This window comes from Mycteria americana, chromosome 6 (assembly GCF_035582795.1).
Source record: "Mycteria americana isolate JAX WOST 10 ecotype Jacksonville Zoo and Gardens chromosome 6, USCA_MyAme_1.0, whole genome shotgun sequence".
NCBI classification, from domain to species: domain Eukaryota; kingdom Metazoa; phylum Chordata; class Aves; order Ciconiiformes; family Ciconiidae; genus Mycteria; species Mycteria americana.
The window spans coordinates 14855449-14879160 of NC_134370.1; the positions used below are offsets into that span (position 1 = coordinate 14855449).

Consider the following 23712-nt stretch of genomic DNA (forward strand, 5'->3'; position numbering starts at 1 on the left):
TGGTTCTGGGGATGGCTTGCAAGATGCTTGCTGACACTGGTTTAAATTTGGCTCAGGCTACCAGGAATTGTTGTGTAGTGGCATTTGAGGGAAAATGCTGGTGGTTTCAGGGAAACTTCCATTACAGATGAGATGTAGCCACCCATTGCAATGCTGTGACAGATGCCAGCGCTGAGACCTCCGTGCATGGTGCGCTTGAGTTGCACAAGGGCCTTTTTTCCACCCATTATGTGCAGACACGGCAGAGGCTGAGTGCCTGGGCGTGCACTTGCCTTTGGCAAGTGTGTCTTGGGGCAATGCAGTGACAGGAATAGCAATAGTGACTGGGCCAAACTCATCTGTACCTTAGCAAAGGCTGCAGGCTGCCAGGGGAGCTACTCTGGCTTCTGTAAAATAACAGTGCCCAGTCCTTGGAACATCAGGAACACCATCTGCTTCAGCTGAAACTTGCCTAAACTAGTAATTCTTCCCCATATCCCCAAGTCATATAATCCTTCCTCTATTTCTTCTTTGCCTCTTGTTTAAGCAGACTCCTGAGTGGACCATCTGACTGGCCCCAGATAAATTTGGTAGAAACTTAAGTGAGTACAGGAGGGGAGGCCTGAAATGAGGATAACTGAGTGCAGGTGGAGATTAATGACTTCCTTCCTGGGTATCATTTATTCTGCTGTGTTTCTTGTTCCTTTCCACTGATCTCCTATACCTTCTGTGGAGAATCCCATGTGATTAATGCTTTTTGATCTTTCGATAGCTAAATCCTCTGCTAATTTCGCCTGTCAGGAGCACACTCTGATCTAAGGAAATGTAACACAGTGCGTTCCTTGGTTTAAGGAAATCAAAATCCCGTGTTTCTGTGGGATTGAAGTTTCATCTTAACCTCAACAATGTGATGCTGAGGCATTTTTCTGTAGCTGTCTCAGAGCTGTGCCTTCATCAGGTCTTGGTGGCTGGACTAGAATTGCACTTATAAGGAGCTCTGGAGTCAGACCATCCATTGGTACTTAGTGTTTTTCTTGCAAGTGAGTTGGCAGGAAAGAGCCTTGATTGCTGTAGCTGATCCTGACCTAGATTGGTAAAAGCAGCCATCACTTAAGAAAGCAAACTTCACAACTGTAGTCACCCCTATTCAACTGGAGCCATGGCAGAGGTCAGAACTGCTTATCTTTGACTTCTGAAGCTGAACAGTGACTCTTTCTGGGAGAAAGTGGACTTGTAAAGGCTAGTTCCTGGAGATAATGAAGTTCCACTAAATGCTTACCGATGGCCAATTCACACTTCAGACAGACCATTTCCATTGGTGATAAAACAAATAGCCATAGAAAGAACGGCAGAAGACAGTACAGCTAACAATGTGAAGTAACTCGGGTGCTTTTATTTCAGTGGTACACACTCCTCTGGAATGTATCTGTAGCCTCAGCAATATCCAATTTGTAACAAGCCCTTTGCATGTTTTTGGAGAGCAGGGAGAGAGGATCTGTTATGAGCAATCCACTGCTTTCTTCCTTCTGAGATTTTAATGTGGGATAAAAAAAGAAAGGTAAAGGAATGATTCATCCCACAGGCTGTACTGTTAATCCCATGAAGTTTATGTGAGTAGTATGTGGCCAGCATCCTTGAAAATGCTCCAGGTGCATTACTTACGGGAGGTGCCTTTAGCCTGAAAGGCAAAGGAACATTAAAATTGGCTTCTTTCTTGACATCTGCTACTCGAATGTATCCCTCTGTCATGCACCCCTTTCTCTGTTACTTAATTTTGCCTCTTGTGCTCTCTAGTGTCTGTGCTAACTTCTAGTATGGAGGACGAAAATGGAGTCACCTAACTGGTCATGCTTTCCCATGCATCTTTCTCTGCTCTTTGCTGCTTTACATTCAGGAATGCCAACACTGAGGCAGTGATTGACTGGACTTGCACAGTTTTCCCAGTGAATGGGTGTGAATAACAGCTTTGCTCAAGTCAGCAAATAGTTCCTGATCGTCCTAGTTCTTATAACTGGGTGCCCAACTGGGCTTGATATTTGTTTTGCTGGATGTGTACAGCTTCAAGCCATGCAGTTCAAAACCAGTGGGCACACAGTTGGACCTAGCTCTGTTCGCTGACAGCTCATGAAATTCATAATGCAGCGGTAGCCAGGAAGCTCCTGAGTGTGTAGGAGGCTGACCGCTGTTACGCAGCTATCCTGTTTTGTTTCTCCACTATCTGGGCTGGAGAACTTGGAAGCAGATGCTGGCAGAAGCGAAACCTTCTCACAAGACTCTTACTCCGTGCTTGGACAACTGAAGTCACGTTGTGAAGTCTAAATCCGTAGTGGAATTTGATGATGTTGATTTAAGGGGTCCAAGAACCATGGTAGAAGTACATTTCAAAAATAAAAATGTAAGGTGTTGACTAGTTGAGAACTGTTGAGACACTAGTGGAATCTTTTGAGCAAGTGCTTTCAATTTTTATTTGGATGTTTGTCTGTCCTCTTCTGTTTCAAAGCCAGTAGTATCTTGTCAGTGGAATTTTGCCCAGAAGTGTTCAGAAATTACCATTTGAAGGCTGGTAGAAGGGAATCAAGAGGCAGAGGACTTTATGGTGTGACCAAGTAGGGGCTGAAGAACTGGCAGCAGCGCAAACTTGACATTTCTGCTCAAGACTGGTTTCTGAATAGGTGTCAGAGACTCTGGAAAATCCAAGTGCAGTTCCTCATGGAAATGAGGAGCAGGCTTGGGGTGAAATGGGAGCCGAGTGCATAGCCTCCCTTCATAAAACTGGAGAGTTCAAGCTCTCAACTTGTCACTAAATTGTATTTTCCCAACACCACATCTCTTCTGTGCAGCAGAAGGTCCTTGGTGGGCAGCAGTGGTATGAATACAATCAGTGTTTGCTCCAGTTTATTCTGCGTTGCATTTTGTAGTACATTTTGCTGATGATTCTCACACTTTTATTAGTTTTCTATAGCATTCACAGGAATAAGCTGTAAATGTCGTATGGCTCCTGAACTACGCTTAAACAGCTACACATGGGTTCAAGATGAGAAATTAGGTTTCCAATCGAGACTTTCCCAAAATAAGAGGAATGTGGGTTGTGTTCCATCTAGCGTTTTTGTTTTGGATAGGAGGCTTTTGGTTAATGTCAGTCTTGGAGGAGGGGAAAGCTGTCAGATGCCACAGGATCCCAAATGCTCTTTGCACAGTGGCTGCAGCCAAAGACACTGGAGTGTTAGGTTTCTGCTGAATTAGTGAGTGACTTCTTAATTATGTGACAGCAGCATCAGGGTTTCCTGGCAAAAAAAATGGAGAGTAAACAAAAACTAGTGTGTCCTAATAGGAATGTGCAGAAACAAATAACGTTTCCTAAGGTGCATGCAGATATCAAAAAGTTAACTTGTGGCTGTCTTTCTGCTTCCAGCCTCCAAATCCCTACTGAAAACCTGACTTGCCCTTGGAGTTTTAGGGATACAACCATCCTCTTTCCTGTCAACTCCTTCTTCCTTCTGCTTTTTGCGGGGTTTCTACTACTTTAGCCCATAGTAATCCACCTCGAACATCATCGCGGATTTGATGCCTTCCTGTGGAATATGACAACAGACTTGCTTGTGTCCTTAGTTGCCCAGGCTGACTGAGCAGCCTGATGGCTGTTGGGGCAGGAGCAGTTCATGTACAGATCGGGTCTCCCTGTAGCAAAGGGAAGTAGCCCCTTCTCCCTGAAGCTGAGTGATCTGAAGTGTGTCTCCTCATGGATGGGAGATTACTCTGAAGTGGCTTCTTTTTACTGTGGCATGTATCCAACCCATCGTGGAAAATCTGGGCATTTCTGCTGATGGCTTTGGCATGCTGAGAGTGAAATTCTTGGAGCTCAGGATCTTCTTCCTCCCTCTCCTCTTCAAAGCCTGCGAAACTAAAAAAAAAAAAAAAAAACCAAAAAAACAAAACAAAACCCTGAACTGTGAGTGGGATAGGCATTATTGGTGGCTTCTTTCCTGTAACTAGGATATACAGTATTCTGAAAACAAAATAGAGCCGTTCCCCCCCACCTCACCCCATATGATACCTCTCTACCCCTCAAAAACCTGAATGTTTGACATAATGGCTTCTGGCTGAAATTTCCCTTGTAAGACAAGCTGGGCTCAAGCTATTCTTCCACGATGCCCTTTTCAAAGCTCCCCAGAAAAGGGTGAGTGGCTGTGTGCTGGCAGGCCTCCTCGCAGCGGTGTGTCTGAACCCAGGGAGCGAATGGGCAGTACCTCAGCTGGATGGCCTGCTCGCAGCAAGTGCTGCTTGAGCAGCAGCCTCTTGCTTCCAGCCTTGCAGGGGCCGTGGTTAAGCTGTTGGACTACACAGCCAGAGAAAAATTAAGATTCAAATGGAAAATTTCTTGGAAGACTGAAACTACGCCTGCATGTCTATCATCCTTTAGAAAAGGTATTACGTACTGAAGTTATGAAATATTGTCGGAGGGGAAAGTGCTCTCTGATGTCCAAAGATCTAAGAGCATCTACGTGAACGTACATGGGTCAGCAGCAAATCGCACGGTTTGAAGAGCCAAATACCATATTCTCCAACTACGCAGAGAACACGAGCATGACTTCGCCAAAGACAGTAAGTTGATACCTACTGGCTGGGAGCTGATACCACTGCCCAGCCTCATCTAATTTCACATTAATGTGAAAAACAAAGATGTGCTCAGACTCAGTGTGACTGGCCTCACAGAATGAAGTGGCACATGAAGATGTTTAATACAGTATATGGCTTTCTGTAGTCCAGGTTTCTGTGCGCTTCCAATTAGTTTATTATTGTAGATTCCCATTTGGAATCCCCCTCTGTTCATATTTAAAATTTGATTGTATTGTTAAAGCACTGAGAACGTCAGGGTTTTTGGGGAGGGTTTTTGTACTGACTAGCCTAGCTTTGATGTACTTGCCAAACATCTGTGTGCTTTCTATATATTTTCCCCTTGCCTTCAGAAAAAGGATGGTTGCGTTTATTTGTGGATGAAATACTTTGCTAGGAATGGCTGTAAATCTGAAGAGCTGAAAATCATCAAGTGAACTCGTAGACAATAGTAACAGAAAATAAGGAATTGAGCTTGGTATGCAGTCTGGAAAAATTAAAATTCTTCAGCATCTTCTTTTCGCTGGCATGGGGATATCTAGAAATTGGAAATCCAGCAAAGCTTCTGATTTGGAAACTTGAAACAACTGCAAAGTGTGAACGTTGCGGTAAGACTAGCAGAAGGAGGACTGGAAGGTGCTGGAGTTCTTGTTGGCCCAGGCTGTGCTGCATGGGCAAGAGCTCGCTGCTGGTAGAGATGTTTGTTCTCTTCCTAAATCTTCTGGTGCCCCATCAGATAACCTCTGATTTACATGAGCAGTGATGTTACTAGTATTTACTAATGTTAAACTGGACATTCATGTTGTACAGTTGAAAGTTTTACTGCTAAATCCATGAAAAAGCCATGTCATAGAGAGCCTGGTACACTCGCTTTGGTTTTGGCCCTTAAATTCTGATTCAATGTAAATTTTCATACTTTCTTGATGGGCCAGTTATAAAGTGGTTAAAAGAGTGCTGATATTTAATGAAATGGATAAAAAGGGAACTCCATATTCTATTTTTTTTTATTTTCTCATTAGATGATACCATCACTGTAATAGCAGTTTCTAATATTTCTGTTCCCTTTTAAAAAAACTTAAAACCACAAAAAAACCTTTGAGAAATGGGGTGATTTGGAGCCCTGTGTCCCTGGAGGATACAGACTCTCTAGAGAGGTACTGTATCTGGAGTGTCAACAGCTTGATTCCAGATGCACAACACGGTTAAGTATTGGCCTTTGAGGTAGGAGCTTGACTTGGACATACAGTTGTATCTGTAGATCTGAGTAGGCTCCTCAAGACACTTGTGACAGTGATGACCAAGGGCTGCCTTTGCTTGCAGCTGGCCTTCTGTAAATCCAGCCTCTTATTGACCATTTCATTGTGATTCAGAGTAAGGATGCTTTTGGCATGTTTTCCACATTGGGATTTAGATAATCTGAGTGAGAATATCACCCTTCAGGGGTGTTTCACAAGTCTCATTCCCAGGGATCTCCATCTGCCAGCTTGGGGAGCTGCTGGAAGTGCTGTATCAGTGCTCCAGAGATGAGCGTCACTGATGCCTGCAGCAGTGCTCAACAAGCATCGGCTCAGCCAAGGAATGTGCCCTTAATATAGCCGGGGTGCCCCAGATGTATTTCATGTATCGGTACAAAGAAGAGCTGTCTAATCTGCTGCGAGTCTCTCCAGCCACGCGTGTGTTTGGCTTGGACGCCGTCATCCCTGCTCTCGGAGCCAGAGTGTGTGTTGGCAGCAGGGAATCATTGTCGCAGAGTAATTCTGAGCACAGAGGAGTCAAACCAAAGTTCATTTTGTTCTTTTTCTTCAAACTTACAGCTTGCTTGAGCGGGCAGGGGGTGCATCAACTGCTTTTTCTTTTTGGTGTTTTGTTTAATCGATACTCATCTCTGTCGTAAGAAGTCTTTTGCTGTATCTGAATGAAACATCATGCTCCTGAGACTTCTGGCTCTGGTTAAAGACAGGCATCTTGCTTGCAAAGTAGGGCTTTCTATTGATGTCATTTTAAATGATATAGCTACAGGCACAGAAACAATTATCTGGGGTCACACTTCACTCACTCTTCTGCATATGTATTTGTTTCAAAAATAAATAAAAATCACTGAAGTAGTCTGCCCTAGCAACGCTTTGCAGAAGCTGAAGACCAAAAATAGTATTAAGACTCGGTGCAACTTAACCGTGCAGTTACGAGATGTATACCTTAAGGTATGCTAGCAGTGCTTGAAGGCAGGGCTGTCGGTATCCTTTATTCTTGACTTCTGTTGCTGCTTGCTAACTTTGCAACTGGATAGGATTACCAGCATTTCATCAAAGGAATGGTGGCTTTAAGCAGCAGATGAGAAATTGCCTGAACTCTAACCTGAAACCAGTCCCTGACCTTAGCCAACATTTGGGGTAGGTAGGTGAGCTATATTTTAAATTTCCTTATATATTTGGGCTGGAAGTGGGTTTTGTAACTTCTTCCCCAGTCATAAAGGCTTCATCTCATGTTTGTTTTTTTTTACCTACTTGCTATGCAATGCCTGTGCCCCTTGCACACCCTCGTTTAGTTTGGAGAGGAAGGAAATGCAGTGTTCTTACTTTGCTGTACTGAAACTTTTGTAGATAATTTCTAGGACCTCATCTGGAGAAGCTGCTCTGCTTCGCTGGCTCTGGCTCAGGATTTGAAAACTAAGCTGAGAATAAATAAGCATAGGCTCATCCAAAGGCCTGAGACATAGTTGGAAGGAAAAAGCGAGCAAGGCTGGAAGTGACAGCGCAAAGCTGTCATGAGTTAAAGGCCTAACGGCATCACGGTACAGGCATGGCTCTCAGCGAAGGAACAAGTGGCTCCTCGCAGATGGGGTTTTTATCTCTTAAAGATGTTGCTTGCTCCTTGGCTCTGCTTCTCAGCTGAGCAAGTGCTTAAGCCTACACTTGACTAGAACATGCCGTTTGAGGGCATTTCACTGTTTTCCTGCTAAATAGCTTTACGGAATAGGAGACTACAGCCTACTCGGATAATCCAGGTAAAAAAAAAAAATGTTTCCTACTTTTGTAAATAAATATACTGTAGTGTGAACCTTTTTGCAATTGTAAAAATAGAGGTGGAAATGGCATGAAAGATGATTAACTCCATTCTTTCATGGTGGTGGGGAAGCAGTGCTGGCAAGCACCAGAGCTGCCTCTGGACAGAAGACAGGCCAGAAACGGAGAGACAGCCCCTCCTCTGCTTGAAGGTAGATTCAGCCTCCTCCAACTCCCATGTTGTAGGGGGCTGCCCTGCTGAGGGAGAGGCAAAAGTGGTAAGAAAGAGAAGTCAACTGGTTAATGGTTTTGCCCATCCTATTTTCTATGGAAGAGAGATACCAGGAAGAAGGGGGGGGGGCTGCGTTTCCTGGGAGACAGAGCAGGGAGAGAGGCAGCTCCTGGAAGTAAGTCATAGCCATGCTGACACCTGTAAGTCACATCAGCAAATGCGTCAAATGTCATATCGAACTCTGAGCTGAGGTTACTCTGATGAATATTATCTTCTCTTTAGAGATCAGGACTGAAAAGAAACAAACGTGAGCAAAATTGACTAATTTCTTCTTGCAGTAGGAAGGTGGAGAGGTGTTCTTGAGATCCTCTCCCTCTGTCACACCTCACTCATTGCATCCAAGTAGAAGCAGATCACATCCTCTCATAGGGTTAGATATTCTCAGGCTTTAGGAGGTGCAACATGAAAATACTGATTTGCATTTTGCTCAAACTAGAAACATTGTCATGAAGTCAAACCATGCTCTGAAATGTCAGTGGTTGTGATGCTCAAGGCTTTGGCTTGGTCCCTCTGACTTCACTTGCTGATGTGATAGGCTGGCAGAAATAGCTGACACTTTGTCTGGATCATCCTTGAGGTTTTTCTGGGACTGCTGGAAGGTGTTGCCAAGGTAAATGCAGAAGCTGAAGTGGCAGGGAAAATCGGAAAAACAAAATTGAAATCTAACTAGACAAATGTTGCAAGGTTGAATCTTTCCACCTTCCTGTCACCTAAATCTTCACCAAGCATCTTGGGAAGCAGGTTAGATGTCTGTAAGATAATTCCTCAGATGTTGGTCGTGAGTGCCTGTGTTTCTGGATTAGCCTCCATATACTGTAACTTCAGCTATGGAAAAAAGCCATGCTCCTTAGAATGAGTAGTCTGGTAAAGGTTATTAGGCACAGCGTTGGTGAGCCAGGTGATGTGGCATTAATGGCCTGTGAGGTGCAGGAGGGCAGACCAGATCAAATCTCCTTTTAATCTTCATTTTCCTTCAGCTTCAAGTGTGGACTAGCAAGTAGGGGCATAGCTTAGAGTTGAGATAGTACATGCTGGCAGATGACCAACAAACCAACAAATCTAACCTTTTGTAGGATGGAGAATTAAGCCCTTAATTTTAGCACCATCTAAAGCTGACTTCCAAATTTTATTCCAATTATTGTTTGGCATCTGGATGAACTTGCTCATTAGCAGGGCAGATTGGGAAGACTTTTTTTTAAGAAATAATATTAACAATGTAATACTGTGTAATTAATACTAACTAATAATTACCATGAACTACTGCAAGTATAGTGTGACCATTACCAAAATAAGTAGAGCAAAAAGCTTGTTTGGTGTGTTGGTACCAGGCAACCCCACTGACTTATATTAGCAACCGGTGACAAATATGTCGGGCGAGGAAAGCATGATCTTCATGAAAATGACTTGTAAGCAGAAAAGAGCTGTGCTATATCTTATCATGGGGTTGAGGAACATCAGGCGGAAGTTTTGAGCATTCAGGAGGTGTCAGTTACTAGCCAAAAGCTTGACCAAGAAATTCATCAGGGACTGGTGTGCCTTGGAGGTGGCTCCCCTCACACCTGGTGTTGAGGGTCTCTGCATAAGTTAGAAGGGGAGTTTGAAGTGATGTTCGTCCTTCCCAAAGAACGTGTGGTCTTGGCTGTCTTCTGCAGGCTGCATTGCATGATGTTTTGCTGAGCTGGAGTCCAAGAATTTGGGGTGTGTGTTTGAAGAGCCCATGCAAACAAAGCGGGGTGGGGGGGGGGGGGGGGTGTAGATCTCTCTGAAATGTAATGGGAAGTCCCCTTCCCTAGTAGGGATTTAGCAGCTACAGGACTATGTACTTTCTACCCAAGTTGGGTTCTTTCAACTCCGTAATCCTGGCCTGCAGCCCTTATGAGGGAAGCATGCCGAGGAAACTTCAATTCATTAGTCATCCTAAAACATGCTAGTAGTCCAGTTGGTCGTGCTGGAGGTGCACTGTTGCATATTCTTTATGTTACTGTTGCAGTGAACTCCAACTTATCCTGACAAATGTGCACACGTAGGCACTAAATGGGATGTTTTGGAAAAAAATTTCAGGCTATGTAAGCTTTTGTTAAATCGTAGCATTCCAAGATCATAATTAATATGGCAGCTAACAGACCTATCCAAAGACTTATTTACTATCCAGGCTGTTTTACATCGCAAGAGCCATGCTTCTGTGATCTCTCTTTGTTTTTTATGGCAGTGCCTAAGGCCCAGCTGAGATCAGGGTCCTGCTGTGCTAGACATTTAGGCCTTGTCTCCAGAGAATGGAAGTCTACATAAGGGACAGACAAAGGAAACACTGTTCAAATTTGGGTGGTGGGGGAGGGGAAGGGAAGTAACTAAGACTGGGAAATTGGGGATGGGAAAACTCCTCCCACGAAAAGAATTGGTCTGGTTCTAAGTTCTTTTACAGAGGACTCCCCAAAGCTAGGCCAGCTCCCCAGCAGCAGGACCATCCTCTTCCTCAGCTTGCAGTGAACGTGCGGCCTCTGTGCTCCATCACTGACCTTTCCCAAAGTAAGAAGGGGAAATCAATGCATTTTGGGGGAAGGAGGAAAAAAAAAGAAGCGGGGGGAAAAAAAAAGGCCATCAGTCTGCCAAGAGTGAGATCCTGAAAAGTACAAGCTTGCAAAATGCCTGAACTCAAGGTTTTCTACGATGTTAGCATCGGAGTGATTGGGGAACAGCAGTTATCTGTGCAAAGAAAGGAGATACATGGAAAGTATAGCACTTTCAGCAGAGCCTGGCCAGGGGCAGTCCAGCCTGTCCTCTTTTGGTAGCCTTGTGCTGGGGAGAGGGAAGGGTTTAATCTTGCATGCAGTCATAGGGTAAGCTTAAGTGACTCCCTGTTGAAAAGATAAACACTACGCCTCTATATCATCTGTCTAACAGGTTTAGGTAATCCCTTACTGTGCTGCTTATTTATTTTAAATGGTGCTGTATTGTATAATGCATGTGTGTTTGTAATGGAGGGTCTGCAAATCTCAGCTTTTCGCCCAAGGACAGCATTATTCTTGCCCTTGTTTCATGGTTGATTTATTCCTAATGGAAAGGAATAAGCCCCACAATGATATATTTGTCTTGTTTGAGCTTTGTGAAGTGCATGGAGATTGACAGCTCTTCTGTATCTCACATCATTAATTTGCCTTGCTAACCTTTATTTAGCATCAGAAGATCAGCCTCACTGATTATTACCAGCAAGTATGTGCTTAGTGCCTGCTCTGGCTTTGTTTGATTATGGTTGAAGAGACAGAAAGGAGAGTCAGAAAATGAAAATGTTTAAATATTGGGACTTTGACTTATTGCACACTTAACAGTGCCTTCCTGGAGGCAGAACAGCAACTGAAGCCGCCGGCAACCCAGCCTTTCTCTATGAAGAAGGTGTTAATAGAAACGTTGCTGCTGATGTTCCTATAGTGCAGGACTTACTCAATGAGATGCTTCTAGTCCCTCGAGGCAGAGCGGTTCTCAACTCTGAGTCTAGGCTGCCTTTCCAGTCTGTAAGGAGCACCAAAGGCTAAACACCAGTCTTTAAAGTCAACATCCCAGGTGAGGCAACCAAGCAAGCAGCAGGGAATTCACATACTTACTACCATGTAGGAAAGACCCTGCAAAGATGCTTGAGCAAAGCGTGTAGCCTTCTTATCCAGAGGCTAAGCCAGAATGAGTAGAAACAAATGCTTAGTTACTTGGCTGCTTGCAGAGTATTTTCTGCAACACAAGGGGAGTGCTTTTTTGCTGAGGGGGGAAAATAGGCATCTTACCAGAGGTTTTTGCCTCAGTAGTTTTCCTATATTCACATTCTCTTCTTATGCTGCTGATGCACCTTTTTGTTAGAGCTGATGGAACCAGATACCCCAGTAATTCCTGCTTGCTTTTTTGAAGCCTACATGGATGAGATCAGTTATCCCCTTCCTAAAGGTGAATGTCCCCTTCTGTTTCCACCTGCACAGGCTGTTCTCATTGTCTGGGTCTTCATGATGATAAAGATAAAAGGCAAATTGTTTTCCCCATTTTTTTTTTCTTCTTTCAGTTTTCTATAATCTGCTCAAAATGGGGCCAGTTCAGTTTCCTGCTGAACAAAATCCAGTAACAAGTCTAAGTTTCTAAATTTTAGAGAAACCTGGAAAAACACTTCAGAAAATACTGAATTGGGTTTGTAATCTCTTCTGAGGAGTGTCAGTGGTACTACTTGCCCATGTATGTCCTTGTTCAATACAACGTAGTTCATTAATTGGCAGCCCACTAACGCACCGGCTGCTCTTGTAGCCTGCTATTCATCACTCTGGTACTCATTTCCGAAGCTGTCATTTCCTGCAGCCTTGCGCAGGCAGCTCTTTGAGGCTCAGCTCCCGGGGTCACTGCAGAAACACAGCTTGAATGGAGCTCGGGAGAAAAACAATGAAGCGGTGTCAGAGGGAGAGCGGAACGTTCGGTTTGGCTTACATCAGTATTTGTGATAAGGTACCATCTGGGCTACAGTCTTGCCAGGTCCAGCTAATAAATAGAGCTGGACAGAAGTTGTATTTGGACGGCAGAGCTTCAAGGAACAGCCAGGATATGGAAATGGCAATTTGTGAGATGGTTATCCGAGCGCTGCAGAGTGGTGCTGCTCTGCACTGTGTGCTGGGCACTGGCAAACCGAGGTGTCTCCGATCCTTTAGCAGGAGTATTGTGGTTCAGAAGGATCCCATAAAAGCTGTTTGTAAAAGGCAGTGTTTTCAATCTGGTGACTCAGCTGTGCTTCAGACTGAACCAATATCATTGTTTGGTTGCTTTATCCTCTGATTTCTGCTGGATATAGTAAAGCCTTTGTTCCTTGCTTCAAGCTTTTGTCCAGTGTTGCTCTGTTCTGCCCCGAGATAACCGAAGTCTGCCTCAGAGCTGGCAGATGTATTGTTTGACTGAAATGTGGGATTCCTGTATGACTTTTGACTCTAGCACCTGGAGTGCTGTTTGGTACTCTGCTAGGATCTTTCCTAATCCACACAGTCTCTTTTTCCTGATTCTGTGTGGTTTTGAGGATTTCCCAGTAAGCAACTGACACAATGTTCTCTACAGACTTCAGAATAAGAAATTAAAACAAAAGCGACTTTTGTCAATCTGTGCAGGAAGTAAATATTGGCCATTCTCTGCTGCCTGTGAAGGCTGTTTCCTATCAGCTGGGGCTGGGGGTCTGTAACTTTTTTAAAACACTAGGAAGTAATTTGTAATCTTTGGACAAGATTACTATGAGGCCCATTTGAAAGCTTATTCATGTTTTCCTAAAGAAAGCTTGGACACAAAATGTGTTTGCTTTAAGATTAAGTCCTGTGAATGTAAAGGAAATTACTTGTGAGCTTGAGTGTTGCACCCTGTTGGCTGACCACAGAAAACACACAACCCCACAACTGGTAATGACTAATAGAGAGTCTCCGTTGGCTCCTGGGGCTGAGCTCCCCATGCCCCGTGGGGCGGAAAGCCATCTGTGTGCATGCCTTTACTGTAATCAGTTGTTCGTGGCTCTGGAAAATCTGCTGCAGGAGCTGGCTGCGCTGGCATGGCCTTTCTGAAGGGGGTGGGTTACTCTGCTGCCACAGGCTGGGTTTGCCCACCTGCAATATGTATATTCTGTACTATGTGCTAGAGGAGGCCTCTATCCATGCCCCAGCAAACCCACTTGTGGCTGGCAGCTCTTGTAAATTATTGATTTATTTAAACGTGGTGCCTACAGTATCATTTTGGCAGGTTTATTAAAACCTCGGATCTGTAGATTTCAACTTTTCAATGATGGGCTGCTGGAGAGGAGGTGGGGGGACAGGCTTTAAGGAGGGTGGGAGATGAATTTATTGCTTAGCTTTCGTACTTGAGCTACATCTTCCTAACAGTAGAAACACTAAAGCAGATACAGGACAGAAGTCCTTTTGGAAGTAGAAGATGAAAGACTCTGGGCTATAATCGAACATGGAGGAAGGGAGGTGCCCCATGAACTTACATGATCAGGGAGGCTGTACTGAAAGATATTAGCAGCAGTCAGTATCCTCACTGGTCAACTTCTGGGACCTACTGAAGTAAAGAAAACTTTGGGGGAAGGGAAAAAAGAAAGGAAGATACTGTCCAGTACCACTTGTTGCCCATAGAGACTTAATGCACAACTTTTTATACTGGCTGTTAAGTCTGTGTGCCCTCTAGCAATCTTACCTTGCCTCATGGTTACTAAAATCACAAAGACTTCATCTTTGAAGGATGCATGTAAATCTATCACTTTCCAAGAGAAAAAAAGATTGCAAGAAAAGGTGAAAACTGATGTGTAGTGCAACCAGAACTTGAGGTCAGACAGGAAATCCTGTTTCCAAGCAGATCAGATAAAAAAAGGAAAATCTGTCATCAGTAAACAGGTATTTTCTGTAATAACTGACTTGGTACTGTGGGTTGGATGGCAGGCCCATGTTGGCCAGTATACCAGGGCAAGTCAGTAACCTATTGAAAGCCACTGGGCTATGGGTGGACTTTGTTTTACTCCAATTACTGTACAGTACTCAACATTGACAGGCTAGCAGCTGCAGCCAGGCTGCTTGCACAATATAGTGTGCCCACCTAAAGATAGCTTTGTTCCTTGTCGTGATTGATGAGATATTTCCTCTAAGTAAAGCACTCCCTCTCTTAGTTTCTTTTGTTCCTGTACTGAATGAAGACTGCGAGCTGCAAACCTGTTGGGCTATGTGGAATGCAGCTCACATTGCACAGACAGTTTCACCATTAGGTGTTCTTGAAATAGAGTAAAGCAGGAAGGGAAAGATTACTTTAAATTTATTTTTAGAAGGCATTAGGATGTTTGAGCCTTGGCAAACCTTTTTTTGCAACTTTTTGGGTGCTGAGTGGCCTGTAGAACCGGCTGACTTCATTGCTTTGTGGATCCCCTAATTTCAGTGGTCATGGGGTGCTGGCGAACATCTTGGGCATGTTGGCTGTTTGCATTTTGGAGTTGGCTATGGGTAGGCTTAGCAAGGGGTGCTTTTTTCTGCTTCTATCTTGGGGAGCCCAGGATACTTGACAGTTTAGGAGATGCCGGTGACCTGGAGTGTGATGGGACTTGATCTGGGATTTACAGGCAATATCCAAGACTTTTCCGTAGCTGTTAATGTAATAGTGCATTTAGTCCCTTGCTTTAAGGACACAGCTTGTGTAATTTGTATTGGATTATATGATGGCTTTGTGGATGTACGTGCCAATTCTTGAAAACATGTTTGGCAGATTCCTTCATTCCAGCTGTGTCAATACACAAATCTGAGGTCCTTTTTTTAAACGGGGAGGGGAAGCCCCTGGGTAACAATTGGGCCATAGCAAATAGCTGTAGATACAGCACTTGGAGTTTGTAACTATCAGTTTGTATTGTCAGAACCCAAAGATAAACTGTGTGCTTTACTTAACTCCCCACACACATACACACAAGAAGTCGCAACTGTAATAATAGATAAATATATTAAGTATTTTGCCAAATGTGCACCTCTGGAAGGCTTGTCACCTACTAGCTTATAAGACTTGAACAAATACAGTAATGTGGTATTTCCTAGTTGTCTAATACTCTGAATATCCATCGTCTCTACCAGTGATGTAACCCATAAAGTATTAGAGCTGAGTTGTATATTATCCAGTTTTCTCTTTTCCCATGAACTTTTCCCATGTTCTGAACACTTCTACTTTTTCCAGAAATATGAGGAAACATGGTTCCAATCCCAGTAGAAGACTAGGGTAATACGTATTTGAATGCAGAGGTCAGGGTGTGTATTTCCACATATATACGTGTGTTTATGCATATAATGTGATGTGAAACCAATCCAAGCAAGCTAGATGTTTAAGCCAGAATCTGAGATGCACTTTGGGACTCTGTATCAAGCACTTATGTACACACCTAGTCAGCTGCTTTTGGTCCAGGAAAAACCTGTGTGGCAGCAATAACTAGGATATTTATTCACATGTAGTGGGCCCTCCATGCCAGCCAGGTCTGAAACCATAGGAACTGGAGTACAGCAGCAAAGGGATATGCTAACAGCACAGCTGAGAAGTCTCCATCTACCACTGCCACAAGATTAGTAGTACAGGTGGAAGAAGACAACAGACTGGAAGGATTAGGATAGCAAATCCATAAACATATGGACTTGAAACAACTAGTTACCTTAATAGCCAGTCATTGCAGGAAAGAACTCTATTCTCTCCATTATGCGTTACAGCACCCAAACTCTGGGATTCACTTCTATTTTCCTTGAACTCAGTAACATCTGAAGCGGTGCAAGGAATGCAATTTCCTGTGCTGCTGCTGAGTTCTAAGCATTTGCAGTTACTATCAAATATTGGTGGAGAACAGCAAACCGTGGTCTCAGCTCTTGGCCTTTTGTTCCAACTTTTAGCTCCATAAGGCAAAGTGCTGTTCTGCTAATAGCCAAAAAATTGTATCAACAGAGTCCAGCCTTCCAGAAGTCCGCACCTCCTGCTCCCCATCTTCTCCCTCACCTCAGGAAGCCTTCTTCTCAAGTGTTGTTTCCATCACCAAATTAAGCAAAAACTGCTGCAGCCCGTACTCTGATAACACAACTCAGCTTTCAGATCCTCCCTAAGGAAGGGAAAGAGAAGTGTTTCCAGGGGCACTCCATGTGTGCTTTGAGTTGTCAGTGTTCCTAAGTGATGCTCTTAAGGTAGGGTTCCTATTATGTTTTTTAGGGACTCCTGTAAGTTTTAGTTGAACGCTGGAGCAAGGCACAGGAGCGTGCAGTCTCTCTTCCTTCTTCGATGTGTTCTCTCTTCATCAAATAATAAAACTATTACTCCAGTCTAAATACTGAGGGTAGCTTGCTGGGCAGAATGTAGCCTGTGGCTGTGTGAACAGCAGTCAGGTGTGTGGTTTCTAATGTATGTCCTGTCAGATGTTGTAGCATATTTAGTACCAGAAGCAAAATGCTTGCTTGTTACATTTCAAATCTTAATTATTTCCTTTGAGAAGAGAAGTTAATGTTCCTTAAAAAAAAAAAAAGGCGCAGAGTTTCTGTGTTTGTAATTCTTCGTTCAGCTTTTAATGCTGTAGTGGAAAACCTGTTTGGTAACCCGTGTAGAAGCTCCAATTTCCCATGCTCTGCTACCAGGAAAGGAGTGACAGGTATGATCCTTTTTCCTCTTTTCTCTCACACGAGAATGCTAACAACTCTGCCCCATCACAGTGCTGTGGGGCTCTTGGGGTATTTCATCAGCAAATTTAAAAACTTCTTGGAGTTAAGCAGTAACTTGGGGTGGTGAGTTTTATTCCTGAATTTCTAAAGCAGTACTCGGTACCTAGAGTGCAACCACAGTAGTTGCAAGCAAGATAACAACCTTCACTCTTGCCTGTGAGAGCAGTCAGGCACAGACATTTGGGGTTGCAACACTTTGCAAGATGAGGCTCCCATGGGAAGTAGGGTTGCCCATGCGAACCATGCTCCTAGCATGTAGCTCTAGGGCATGAACTGGCTGGAAGGATGATGCCATGTGGTTGAGCTGGAATCCGAATGTGTGGCCCAGTCTGCTGAACCTGTGCTGTGAATCTTAATTGTGTTCAAGTAGTATATATGCCACAAGCACGCCTTTCTTGAGCACGTCTTTGTTTGAGCCCCACTTCCATCTTTAAAACGAGACAAACATTGCTTCGTGGTTGAGTGGTGGCTGCAGTGAAGTCTGCAGTGCACGCAGGCTGGGAAACATTATGTGTTTAAAGATGAAAGCTGCCTTCGATATTTCACCAGCTTTAATAATTCATCCTGAGACAACAGCCTTAGTCTGCTGTGCAGTGACTCACGCACAGACTTCTGTACCCCAAACTATAGTCAGCTCCATGCTAGGAAAACCTCTCATATATCTCCATATTTAAAGGAAAGATGCCTCTTCTGTGAATCGTAAGGACAGAATGCTCAGAAATCGGACACTGGCCTTCATACGAATTCAACGCTTTCAACCCAGCGCCTTTGCCAAGTGTGTGGGCCTGAAGGAGCCTTTTACAGAGAGCAGGGCCAGCATGTACAGTGATAGTGTCTAACAGCGTACGGACACTGTAGTGAATTTTTAGGAAGTGGGTGTGAGAATACGCTTACTGCAGAAAATCCCTCTTGCAAAATGCTGCTTCTGGTGCCTTTATATTTCTGCCTCTGTATATTCTTTGGAGGTCTGTCTGAGGCAATTACAACTGACTTCCCTATGTGTATCAAATATACATGTACTGTGTGAGAAGAGCTCTAGAGGGGTGGAAAAAGCAAGCACCTTCATCTGCGCAGCAATACTCTTACCTTAGCTGTTTTTTAATGAAAAAGCAAGCACCTTCATCTGCGCAGCAATGCTCTTACCTTAGCTGTTTTTTAACGAAGCAGATCACATCTCTGAAGGAAAGTAATCAGCTGTTGGCATGCAAAGCTCTGTGTGTCAGGTCTGGAATTGACCTGATTGCATCTAGTACTGCTTTGTAGGACAATTTTAGTTGTTGGATCAAAAAAAACCCCTCAAGAGATAGTTCCAAGGCAGAAGGACTTAAAAAGGAGCAGCTCGCTGAAGCCCAAAGAGCATGTCAAATGTACCAGACTGCTGCTTGAGTGGGCTTTTTCCAAGACTCTTGAGAGGTGGAGTGTTATTTAAGTATTTGTTTAGAAGAATGTGTAGTCCACTCATCCAGGAGAGATTCCCATTCCCTTTTACAGTGTTGCTATCCTTCTTGTTTGCTTTAGTTAAGCTCATAAATTGACAATGAAAGTCTACAGAGAAATTAATGGCTGAGGGGAGAATTAGAAATCAATGTTCAGCATGATCCTGCAATTTAAAAAAAAAAAAGATTTGTAGCATCTTATGATTAGGTAGACTTCAACAGGAATCGCTAATCTTCCTGTTGGTGTGCAGAAAGGGACAATATTGAAGCATGGATGGGTGAGGATGCATGTAAACGTAAGCAAAACTTGCATAAAAAATAGTCCTTTAACTATGTTCTAGTAGTTTCCGTGGTGTGGGTTGTAGATGACACTTGCTTAATTCTTTTGCTTTTTTTAGAAACCTCTTAGGGAGAGGACTAGGAATACAATTAAAAGCAAGAACATGATTTTTAGAGTCAAAGTATTTTTGTCATTTATTCACTCTTCAGTGTGACCAATCTATTTTGCAGTCATCATCTTGCTGTATGTATGTATGTATGCATGACAAGTGGAACCTTTCATCTCTCGGTAACTGTTGTAGCTCCATGCTGAAAGTGCCTGAGAGTTATCGGAGCCTAGATGGACTCTGTGAGTGTAGAGGCATCTTGGCTGTTGCAGCTAGGGATGCTGACAGATGCCAACCGAAGGGTCAACATACGTGGGGAGAAAATTGCACTCCTACCTTAAATTCATATTCTTGGATTGTATTAGGGCAGGATTTGGAGTAATGCAGCAAAGCTTGAGCTGAGCTTGGTCTGGGCGCAGTGACTACAACTCCCTGTGTGCCTTCTGTGAGGCTCAAACTCCCTTTGAATCCTCATCAGGGATGAGGGCTGACGAGTCTCAGTCTAGACAACCATGCCACATCAGCTTTAGAGTTGCGTTTTGATGCCTGAGAGACAGGGGCATCTGTAAGGGTTAACTCAAGCTGTAAAGCACTGCCTAATTTTTACAGATGGTGTGAGTGCAAGAGCGAACCTCAGACTGGCTTGGCAGTGCACAGAGATAACTTTACATAATTCCCTGCAGATGTTGCTGCAGAATGGTTTTAATAATGAATTGTGAAGTCAAGCTCAACTCCAGTATAAAGGGAGAACTCAAAATAAATGCAATCTTTTGTTCTGTGTTTCAAAAGCAAGTTTTCTAACAACGTTTCTGTGATGCTCTGGGTTGAGAAAGATGGCAGGGGAGGGGACAAGAGATAGTTTGTGCCATTATAGCCCCGACTTTCTGTGTACACAGGCCAATCTGGCTGATTTGTCTGCAAACCATGAACCCAGGGGTGGGTGGGAAAGGGTGGTGGGACCAAATGGCAGCTGCCGTAATGCTTCTAATGAGGGGATGGTGCAGAGCAAGTACTTCATGATCAGCTGGGCAGAGTTCTGCAGTTCGTGGCTGTCATGCACAGTCTGCATTGTGGAACTTGACTGCACTTCAGCCATTTTCAGCTAGGAGTCTGACAATTCTTGCACTATGCTGTAATTTCCTTTCTGTAGGGTTATGGCTTAGATGTGCCACCATAATTCAGATTTTTGCCTCATAAGGAGTGAGCTGCCTCTGCAATGTCTGCTCAGCCACTCTTAGACCTTGCACGTCTTGCTTGTGAGCATCCGTTTTTGACTTCTCTGCTGCCAGGGTTGCTGCTGCAAGTTTCTCAGGCTTCTCAGTTGTTCAGTCTGTTTAAGTAAATCAATTTTTTCTGTGGACATGCTATTCCAATGAGCTGCATTAAAGCCTTTCTTTTGTCCTTCTGTGAAGCAAGCTTGAAATGGGAGAAGAGAATTTCAGAGCAGAGGCTGGTTTTCTCTGAACCTGGACAGTTGCTGCTGATTTTTCAGTAGTTGCGGAGGTTTCTTGTTTATACTTTACCGTTACACATAGTTTATAACGGAAATCTTTAGCAAGAAATTATAACTTCCACGAGTTCTGTGGCAATTAAGAGCTTTCATCTTAGTGATGGCTTGAAGAATCAAAGCAGCTCAAGACCTCACTTAGACTGTTGCATGCTCTGTCTGCACGTTGCAATGGATTTGGTTGAGTAACTTGACCATAAGCTACCTCAAATGTGACTTGACCTTCAACCGGTATGTGGGAGCCTGTTCGTAAGATCAGTGGAGTCGTGAGGTCCCCCTGCCCAGGCCTTTCAGGGGCTGGGAATGGCAGTAGGGAGGCGCAGTGGTATGGGGGAGATGTGTACGCATGCCCAGGTGTGGGGGTGAGGGGTTGTCTTTTAGCAGGGAGCCCTGTTTAGATGGATGGAGGCTCAGCTACCCTATGCCCCAAACACAAGACCTTAAACTCAAGTCCGAGGCCACGATGCAGCTCAGTGAGCCAAACCAGAGGAGCTGTATTGCGAAATGGGCTAGCACTGGGTCAGCGTCAAGGCTGTGCAATCCAGCCCTCCAAAGACGGTTTTACCATGGTTTGAATTTGGCTCAAGCAGACATTTTAAGTGTAGGCAAGTCCTTTTTGTGCAATTGTGTTTAATTTCTTTCTGAGGAAGAGTTTACATAAATTATTCCAATCTAATTGATATCAGCTGAAAGCCAGCTTCTGACATTTTGTGCCTAATTGTAAGTGCATGTTAAACTGTGTTCGCTACCCATGTTGATACGTTACTAGTAAAATAAGGAACAACCATGAAGATGTGTTTTTGAAACGGTCTGGCAGATCCTGCGTGTTCGCTGCTGTGGGCTTCGTGGCAGGAGAATCCACCTCCTGCTGAGGAGGAATAACTAAATTTAAACTTTCCAGCCATGAGCCTTGTGAAGCAAAGTTTCCAAACCTCTGCTGGGCCAGAAAATGGAAAGCCATGTCTGAGTTTTGAGAGTAAATAAATAGAGCTACCTAGCAGCTGTGTGGTACGAGTGAGGGGTTTGTTGCTTGGGGCACATTGTTTGCCTGCTGCAGGCCCCAGGGGGGAAAACGAGGGTTTGTAACTACTGTCCTCTGGTAAAATCGTCCGTGACAGGATTTGGAACAGACTTGGGTGACTTTTAGCATCAACACTTGAGCATTGTTTCAGTTGGTTTCTTTTTTTTTTTTTCTTTTTTCCCCCCCTTTTTCTAAGAAAGCTGCATGTTGCATGGCAGCAGAGCCCAGCAAAGCCTCCCTTCCCCTTGCCAGGCCCAGGGCTGCGGCCTCCCGGCTGTGGGAGGGCTGGGTGGCCATCACACAAGTCTGGACTTTGCCCCACCATAAATTAACTATTTTTTGTGTCCCAAAACTACAAACCAAGCTGGCTCATCCCTGCCTTTGCTCATCGCAGGTGGGCTTGGGAGTCTCCTGTGAAATTTGTTGGTTTTATAACAGCCATTAAAGTCTGTAAACTGTTTTGAGGCGCATGTACAGAAATAACTATTTTTTTCAACTCCCTTTGGGGAGGCTGAAAGACTGGTGTTGAACAATAGTTTGCATTGTCCTGAGAAAGCAACTTGCATTTTTGGAGGAGATTGGGAGATTGTAGAAAACAACAGAAATGGTTTACCTGCTTGGCTTTTTATTGTCCTGTATCTCAACCCTGACCTTACCTGAATGGAGCAGAATCTAAGTTGTGTTCGTATCAGAGAGCAGCAAACTCTTGGGTGAGTGAGTCTAAATCAAAACCAGTGCAGGATTCAATAAATCAATGTAGCCAAGCAAGAAAAGGGACAAGTATAGTTATGGTGGGGATGCATTTAGCCTAAAGATGGCTCGCCTATAATTTTATTCATCCATCCATGGATGTGACCTAAAGGTTATGTCTGTATAGTTGGTGAATACTTAACATTTTTGTAGATAGTGGTAGAAACTTGGATGTTCAGGTGGGAAGGCAAATGACTGGTACTTATGGCCTGAAGTCCCATTTCATTTAGCTTCTCTCTCTTATTTCTGTTCTGTGCAGTACTTTCCAGCTTTCCAGGGCATTGAATTCAGGTCATGTTTGTTAAACACTGGCTGTGGTGAGAAGTGCTCTAGAAGCACTTCTTATTTTGTATCCTGTTCTGAAATCTATGCCCTTCTACTAAAGTCTTTCCTATTTCCATCTTTTGACTTCTGTGATACCTCATATTAGGATTTGGGCAACGTTTGTGCTATTTCCCATATGTTCACATACACATATATACATATACAAAGTGTTCTGATACTGTAGATGTACATGTTGCAAGACTTGCTTTGAGAAACTGAATTGGAGAACTCAAATCAGAGTTGTCATGGATAGACTTCAGGTTTCTTAAAATAAACTGATGTTTACTCCATTGCAACCTTTTTTACATGAGGCCTGCCTGCGCACTCGTTTACCGCTGTGAGAGTATCTGATAGAAATGGTGTAATAGGACTAAACCCCTTCTTCTAGGAGGCTGCAGAATAACTCAAACCTGCACCAAAGCTGCTGACTCTGTGCCACCTTCTCAGTAGCATCTTGCTATTCTTGTTCCTCTTAATGTTGACTGAGCAACTTCTTTTGCTTCTTTTTGTAGGTTGGTGGTTTGTGAGCACAGCAGAGGAGCAGGGCTGGGTCCCTGCTACGTACCTGGAATCCCAAAATGGAACCAGAGATGACTCTGACATCAACACATCCAAACTTGGGGAAGGTATGGAAAGCTTTTTGTTATCAAGGGGAAACTGGTATTCACTTGCTTCATGTTTTTCCCGCCATAGGAAACCTTTGAAAACTCTTGCTGCCACTTGTGGCTGTTAATCCAGTGCAGTAACCTCTTCTCCCATCTTGTATCAGTAAACTGTTGCAGAAGAAATTGGAGTGAAGTACCATGCCTGTACTCCCTTTGTGACCAGCTTGGGCTGTGACAAAAGGTTCAAAAGCTGAAATGATGCTCATTTTAATACCCTTAAAAAGCATACAAACAGCCTATGTGCAAGTCCAAGCAGTAAATTCTGGTAGTCCAAGTTCTGGTCTTGGACTCTCATGTCCATGGAAGGAGAGAACTTGCATGGCTTGTTTGTAGACATTATATGAGTGAGAGCTTTTAACTGGAAGAAGATGCTTGTTAGAGCTACAGGCCGTTAAAAGGAGTGAGATTTAATTTTAATGGTTGTTTCTCATTACAATTTGCTTCTCATTACAATTTTTTTTAATTAATCCTTGAAACTAGTTTCACTGCTGTTTGCTGTGGTCTATGATTGTGTCGAAAGGTAATTT

At 43.8% G+C, this 23712-nt stretch overlaps 1 protein-coding gene across 5 annotated transcripts in view; it reads left to right on the forward strand.

The window, feature by feature from the left end:
* Positions 1-23712, forward strand: part of SH3PXD2A (SH3 and PX domains 2A) — a 268655-nt gene that overhangs the window by 210773 nt on the left and 34170 nt on the right. For all 5 annotated transcript variants that reach the window (XM_075504614.1, XM_075504613.1, XM_075504616.1 and 2 more), the window contains one exon: positions 23033-23146. In XM_075504614.1, the coding sequence (XP_075360729.1) occupies positions 23033-23146 (114 nt within the window). The remainder of the gene's footprint in view (positions 1-23032; positions 23147-23712) is intronic.